The sequence below is a fragment of the Leptodactylus fuscus genome, chromosome 4 (assembly GCF_031893055.1).
Source record: "Leptodactylus fuscus isolate aLepFus1 chromosome 4, aLepFus1.hap2, whole genome shotgun sequence".
In the NCBI taxonomy this organism is placed as follows: Eukaryota; Metazoa; Chordata; class Amphibia; order Anura; family Leptodactylidae; genus Leptodactylus; species Leptodactylus fuscus.
This window is the reverse complement of record NC_134268.1, coordinates 159,525,767-159,533,946: the sequence shown is the minus strand read 5'-3', so window position 1 is coordinate 159,533,946 and position 8,180 is coordinate 159,525,767. Positions and strand designations below refer to the sequence as shown.

General features: G+C 39.3%; 1 protein-coding gene across 1 annotated transcript in view; it reads right to left on the bottom strand.

Moving 5' to 3' along the window:
* Nucleotides 1-2,842: 2,842 nt before the first annotated feature.
* Nucleotides 2,843-8,180, bottom strand: part of TMC2 (transmembrane channel like 2) — a 73,310-nt gene continuing 67,972 nt past the window's right edge. The window contains exons 20-22 of the mRNA XM_075271995.1: nt 5,369-5,447; nt 4,908-5,031; nt 2,843-3,048 (exon numbers count right to left, since the gene is read on the bottom strand). Of these exons, the coding sequence (XP_075128096.1) occupies nt 2,843-3,048; nt 4,908-5,031; nt 5,369-5,447 (409 nt within the window). The remainder of the gene's footprint in view (nt 3,049-4,907; nt 5,032-5,368; nt 5,448-8,180) is intronic.

Here is an 8,180-nt window from a genome sequence, read left to right as displayed (position 1 = left end):
TCCTATTCCTTAGGTACTGACCACACAATTAAAACTACAGAAGTGTAAAATGACTTTCAGCATTACAGATCCTAAAAGAAAGATAATTTATAGTCTCAAAGAGCCATGGGAAATTAAAATACTTCAACCATGTTCGTAGTTATTGAATAAAATGGGTCACAAAATAATTTTGGCTTATAACTATTGATTTGAAAAATAGTTTCATATTATGGTACATAAATAACTGATGAGATGTGGTCAGGGGCTAGGTTGTATTCTAGAGTGAGCAAATGAATCAATTGCCCTGAGGACTCCACCAGATGGTGATCTTAACCAGCCTGATACTAGTGATTAAGGAAGCTGCCACAAGGCATTTCGAATAAGGCTATTCATTTCTTAGTAAGCAAAACGCCAATTAATTTTAGCTATATCTCACTTGGTCACTTGGTTTTACTGTTACCGCATGGCCATAAGGTACAGAGGTGATTAATCAGTGTTCCATTTACTAAAGGCCCTTGCACATGACTGAGTCCCATCCATAGAAAACAGTATGTGTGTGTAGTACCCAGACTGAATTCGGTCATGTGCATAGAAGTCACTGCGTTATAGTCACTTATGATATGAAACTGGCTGATAACAAAGAGGAGAAGAACAAGCTATTTAAAAAAGGCACACAACTGCGAGATAGAGACAGACTCCCAAACATCTTCATCAGTACCAGCTGAAAGGCCTGATAGGCTTTGCTGAATTTGGGTGTCCAAATTATCACCACCAGAAACTATACAGGAAATAAATTCTCCACTAACTGAAACCAAACCAGAACCTGCAATTAATTTACAGAGCTAACCATAAATGGGAGAATAATTGTTCTGGCAAAGGGTCAAAACCAGCAGAAGTCATCAAAGTCAGAATCAGGAGACAAAACCGATTTTCAATAAAAAGCCAAGGGTCAAATCCAAACGGGAACATCAATAGCAGAATCAGCAGGCAAAAAAGTAACCAAAAAACAAGCCAAGGGTCAGAAAAGCATTCCAATTCACACAATCAGGTTCAGAGCCAAACTAGAGAACCAAATTAGTAGGCAACCTGGGTCAGGATGGAGGAGTACTTTATATACTTCCTCAGCTGCTGATCGGACAAGCCCAGGGAACCCCTGAAACTGCAAAAGCTTCCTAGGTTGACGTGGTAACTTTAAAATTATTGCAACTGAATTGAGAAACTGACACATGATCTAAATTCTTTCCCTAGTAACCCTATGGCTAAGAGTTGTCAGGAACAATCCATATATATTATGTATATTGCCAGTACACTGAAGACCAAAAGGGCAACAATGTTTTGACTTTCAAGCTCCATATCTCACTACAGCTTTGAATGTGAGACTACTATCATTTTATAGACAATCATCTTGGCTATATCATTTATAAATTTAACTCACAACTATTTAGCATATGATTAGTTATGCAGATTCTTGTCATTGTTTTGCTCCTGTTGGTGGAAAATCTGTTTCTTCTTGTAGACTACAACTTACAACCTGTTCTCATGTTATGTAATATATCAGTGTGTTATTAGGTTAATTCCCAAGTGAAGGGTCATTGGTTCAAATCAAGGATCAGACATGAAGAAGGTCGTAGATACCAGTCTCCCGGCCAAGAAAATTGTCAAATCATGTCAGTGCCATGACAGTTGGAATAATATGAAATGAAGTCCGTCCTTCCATTCAAAAGCCAAAAGGTGGACATCGAGGCAAAATATCAAAGTCAACAAGCGGGCTCATCATAAGGTCTATTAGTTGTGGTGTAGTAAATGGGGCAGTGAAGGTGACTTGTATAGTGAGTTCACCATCTCAAGCACGTTGTTTGTGTCTCTATGCACTTTTGTATATGTAGAAGTACAGTGTGTATGTATGTTTAAATAGTCATATTGCTATATGGTTATCTATATCATGATAAGGCTGCTTCCACTATGTTGGCTTTGCAGCAATAAACTTCTAACATTTATAATAATGTGCACATTTGTCATTCGGAGTCAGCTAATTTATCCATAGTACATTGGTTTTATTGTAAGGGCTCCAGAATATTCAGTATAAATGATCATAAAATATTTTAAATCATGACTCCTTTGCTTTAAGCCATTTAACAGGCATCTAATTTGTTCAACGTGACCTGGAAAACGTTACTACATATGACATATACTTAATTTAATAACTTCTGAAGATGTGCATATATGCACAAGCCAGAGCTTCTGAGACAAAGCAATGTTCTTGAAAATACAGTGAATATGCGGCAGCACATAAGGTTTAAGAAATAAATCTTTTTTGAGAAAAAATATAAAAACATGGAAGAAAAATAAGGTATTTTTGGAGTGAGAAATAACTCATATGCATTAATGTAATTAAATATGTAAAAATTTAATTCACATTTGTAATTGAAAACTCAATCGTAGAGAATTATTCATCCATATTTTAGCACAAAATTAGTTAAGAATTACAATTTCTCATGAGTATCACAAAATCATTTTTCGAAATGCCTGTCATCTCATGACACAAATATATGAACCTGTCTCGCCAAAAGTAAGGGTGGAAACATCTGTGCATTTTTAGGTTCTGATGCAATTTTTGTGTTGATTTCAATCATTATCTTCAATGGTGAAAAAAATGCAAATGGAACATTTTTTTTGTAAAAATCAGTTTTCAAAGTAAGCAGTTCCAAAACATGTCCCAAAAAGATTTCATTAATACAATCCATGGCTGCTTATTGTGGCAACAGTTCATTTATTTTCCCAAAGTTTTACCAAATTTATTGCATATTAGTTGGTGCCATTGTGATGAAGCTTTGTGCTACAACATGAAACAAAGTGCAATCCTTTAATATCTAGGATGTGAAGCCTGTGGGTGAGGAAAACGTGGTGATCCTCCCATGTGTGGCCCCATGGGTCTTGGCACAGGGGGACTGGTGACAGCAATGCGTGGCGCTGGCATCATTGGACCATCTCTTCTTGGTGCGGTGTGACTTGGTGAGGTTGCTCCATTACCTGGATACATGCTTGTGTTTCCTGAATTAGCCTGGTTCTCTTAGAAAGGAAAAGAGTTAAAGTAACATAAAACAGTTTTAAAAAATCCATGGATATTTTCTCTGTTAAATGCAATTATTTAGCTTTTTGTCCTAAAATGTTCATATCTGGTTTTTTAGAGTATAACTTATATAACTAGTAATTATACAAACAACATTTGTCTCTCAATAACTGAAGGGTACATTGCTTAAAGGGGTTGTCTCATGAAAAGCATCCTATCTATACTGCTAGTTTATGTGGATTTAAGACTTTTCCTAAAGACATTGCTTTATCAAAACTGCTTTGTTTGGCCGCTATCTTAATTTATTCACTTCATTGTTGACACTGCGTTTCTATGGCCACTGAGCTTATCTGCTCATTTCCCAAGTGACATAGCTGCCTGCTCTCAAGGGGGAGGGAGGGGCTGACAAGCAAGGGAGCTCCTCAGATAGGGGAGGGGGAGGTGAGAGCTCCGGAATTACTGTGCTGTCTATCTTCAGCTTTTCCACTTATCAAACATTGATGGAATATCCTGGTAAGATCTCTTTATTGAGGTACCCGCTTTAAAGAGAACCTGTGAGGTGGTTATTCCACCCTAAACTGGTCCCACCATGTGCAGAAACACTCACTAAGCTTTCTGTTTTTGAAAAGTCAAATTATAAGAACCTGACACTTGGTTCACATCTGCGTTTGGATTTCCATTTGGGGGGTCGACTTGGGGATTTGGGGAAGCAGTTACTTTTGGTTTCCTCCTGAAAAGGCCAGAAAATGTAGAGAGAAAAGTGGAATCGGTATGGAATCCCCAGGCGGAGACCAGGCACAGCTGTGAACCTAGGCCTAGACTGGCATATGCAAATTTACCTTAAATGGGTTATGCCTTGTTAAAGGTTTTGTCCAGGATATTTTGAAATCCCTACACTAATCTAAACACCTTTCCCCTCCTACTTTCTACATAACATTATTAATAAAAAAAATTATATTTACCCATATCCCTTGGGCGGTCACAGGACAATTTCTGATAATCTAGTGACAATCCGTTTCCCCATTTCTGGAAAAAGAGTGTCACTACAACTCCCCCCATCCACTCCACTCATACTTACCCATCCATGGATTCTTCTGGTTAGATGAGTTTTCCTCCTGTACTGGCAGGGTGTGTGCATTGAGGTGTTTGAGGCACATTGAGGCAGTACAGATGACTCTGGAGAAGGAGTGTGCACACAGTACAGGAGAAGAGGCCGTCTCATGGGAAAGAAGGTAAGTATGTAATATGGGTCGGGGGTTGGGCTGAGTAGGTAAGGTAGGACACATAGGATAGCTAGGATAGGAAGGATAGCTAGACAGGGAGGGGGTGTATGGGAGGGAGGAAAGAGGTGAGAGGGGTTAGGAAGTTACATAACAGGAAGCAGAAGGTTAAACAAAAGTAGGAGACACCAGGGCCCCCAGAGACCCCCAGAAATCACTCAAAACACACTAAAAAGTATATAGGTACATTTATTAACCCATTAATAGCACCAATAGATTATTATTATTATTTTTTTTAACATTTTTTGCCTGGAAAACCCCTTTAAGTATTTATCCATAATATACAGGATAAATACAAAATCGATGGGAGTCTGGCCAATGAGACCCCTTAAAATTCTGAGAACGGTGGGATGGGTCCTTTCCCCCAACTGTGCATATAGTCTGACTGAAGCCAAGATGAATGATAGGTTCCCTTTAGTTCAGGTTTCGGTTTAGTTTGGGTTTAGTTTAGGTTTAGTTTAGGTTACCATGGTATATCAGTGCAATGAGAATGTTTTGTAATAATATTAATGCATCTAACAAACATGGTTCCAACAACTGAAATGCACATAAACACCCTCCAGTTTTGGTTTTCTTACCTGTTGCTGCATTTTGTAGCCTGATGGCATTTCTGGCACTTGGGGGAAGTAATTCTTCTAGATCTCTCAAAACAGAATTAGCTTGTGTATTGTTATTTCGCTTATTTTTTTCCTCTTCCCTTTGCTGGGGATGGAAATTTTGGTTAGATCTCCGTGCAATTAGAAGATAACAGGATTACAGCTGAAATATATGACAAGTAGAAGTTATGGTCTTTTCTTATTAACTCCATGTGAAAATCTATTACATCTAAATTAGGCACATGCTAAATATTTAAGCCTAATTGACTTTGGCAGACCTTGTGTAATGTTCCGTAAAATAACAAATGCTTGACTAATTTCTCAATTGGAGGAAAGAAAAATCATGCAGATTTTTTGTCTTTCCAAGTTGTCTTCATTTTGCTTCTTAGAATTAAAAATGTCTCTCTTTGGGATATTTATCATTCAATATAATAAGAGCTTACCATCTGCATTTTCTTCTTCAAATCTATGTTTGCTTGCTGATAGGCTTTTGATACAGCATTGAGGTAATAGATTGCTAATCTGGAAGACATATATTTGATGTGTATACATAAATCAACATTATAAATGTTATGGGATACATTCTCATAGTTCACGTACAAAGACCACAGAAAATATTTTTCTTTTTACATAGCTGTACAGAGACTTGTTTTTTAAAGGAAGAATTGGATTTTGTCAATTACACCATTTTGGGCTTGCTAATGGTCTGCCTTTTCACGTTTTGTGTGGAAATTAAACACATGACTATGGAGTCCAGCATAAAATTAAGTTTTGGTCATTTGTATTAGACAATTTGGGGACTGTATCTCAGAAATTTCAAACTCATGGGACTTTCTGATGCAAGAGAAAGTCCCAAGACAAGAGTATACCAACAATGGTGTGATAAAGTAAAACATTCAGTGAAAGGGGATCCTATAGATTTAAAGGAGTTGCCAAGGCAAAAACAGACAAAAGCCAGGGGCAGTGAAAAATTTTAAAAAATGCATACTCCTCTGTCCCCGATGCTCCAGTGTTCTCCTGCGCATCCCAGTTCTTCTGTTCCAGCGGATCTCTACCAGAGTTCTGCTGAAGCTGCTGATTGGCCAAGGCAGTCATGGGACCACTGTGGCCAATTAGCAAAGGCCCTGAATATGACTACCTGTGACATCACAGGTCCTCTTCCTGAGGCCACTGATTGGCCTTATTGGTCAATTTTATAGAGATGGACCTGTGTGATAATACAGTCACAAATGATGTCACTCAATGCTCTCACTGTTATCTATCTATCTTTGCTAATTACAGTTTGCTGTAAAGCCCTGTCGGTTATCTCTCTATGTAAACACACAGATAACACTGAGTACATTCTCTAGAAGAATGTAGATATTATATGATCGGTATTTTCCCATCTCCCTGTTTCAGCAGCTTTGCCTGCTGTCTCTTCTTTTCACTTCCTATATTCCTTATCAGTCAAAACCACTACACCCCCCAGCTTGCTGAACAAGACACTACAAAGTATCACAATACTTATAATTACTAGAAATTGAATAAATTTACAGATGTAAAAAAAATACTTATTTACAGATAGAATTGAGGCCAAAAAATTCACCCATCACCTCAACAAATGATGAGATCCCTGATATAATGTCTAAATATCAGCAAACCTCCTGGTATCACTCTGAAAACCTCAAGGGAACCCTGGGTATCCTCAAACAGACCTGACTACTGGCCACTGCGATTTGGCCATGATGCCAACACACCCTACCATCCTGACCAAAGACACACAGACTCAATACCCTAATACTCCTAGATACACACTGGAGATACACTCACCGGCCACTTTATTAGGTACACCATGCTAGTAACGGGTTGGACCCCCTTTTGCCTTCAGAACTGCCTCAATTCTTCGTGGCATAGATTCAACAAGGTGCTGGAAGAATTCCTCAGAGATTTTGGTCCATATTGACATGATGCCATCACACAGTTGCCGCAGATTTGTCGGCTGCACATCCATGATGCGAATCTCCCGTTCCACCACATCCCAAAGATGCTCTATTGGATTGAGATCTGGTGACTGTGGAGGCCATTGGAGTACAGTGAACTCATTGTCATGTTCAAGAAACCAATCTGAGATGATTCCAGCTTTATGACATGGCGCATTATCCTGCTGAAAGTAGCCATCAGATGTTGGGTACATTGTGGTCATAAAGGGATGGACATGGTCAGCAACAATACTCAGGTAGGCTTTGGCGTTGCAACGATGCTCAATTGGTACCAAGGGGCCCAAAGAGTGCCAAGAAAATATTCCCCACACCATGACACCACCACCACCACCAGCCTGAACCGTTGATACAAGGCAGGATGGATCCATGCTTTCATGTTGTTGACGCCAAATACTGACCCTACCATCCGAATGTCGCAGCAGAACTCGAGACTCATCAGACCAGGCAACGTTTTTCCAATCTTCAATTGTCCAATTTCGATGAGCTTGTGCAAATTGTAGCCTCAGTTTCCTGTTCTTAGCTGAAAGGAGTGGCACCCGGTGTGGTCTTCTGCTGCTGTAGCCCATCTGCCTCAAAGTTCGACGTACTGTGCGTTCAGAGATGCTCTTCTGGCTACCTTGGTTGTAATGGGTGGCTATTTGAGTCACTGTTACCTTTCTATCAGCTCGAACCAGTCTGGCCATTCTCCTCTGACCTCTGGCATCAACAACGCATTTCCGCCCACAGAACTGCCGCTCACTGGATGTTTTTTCTTTTTCGGACCATTCTCTGTAAACCCTAGAGATGGTTGTGCGTGAAAATCCCAGTAGATCAGCAGTTTCTGAAATACTCAGACCAGCCCTTCTGGCACCAACAACCATGCCATGTTCAAAGGCACTCAAATCACCTTTCTTCCCCATACTGATGCTCGGTTTGAACTGCAGGAGATTGTCTTGACCATGTCTACATGCCTAAATGCACTGAGTTACCGCCATGTGATTGGCTGATTAGAAATTAAGTGTTAACGAGCAGTTGGACAGGTGTACCTAATAAAGTGGCCGGTCAGTGTATGTCATAATAGATGCTGTATTCTGTTTGACCTAAATGATAGCAAGTATCATGAGTGAGAATACTGTGACATTTAGTGCCTGTTCCCTGGAAATATTTTATTAATTTGGTGAATTGTTTATTTTACCCATCCTTTCTTCTGGATGCATTGCCATCCCCATGTAATTTGTCATGTAATGCAAATCCGGAAATAAAGAACTTCTTTTAAAAAAAAACAAAAAAAACCTTG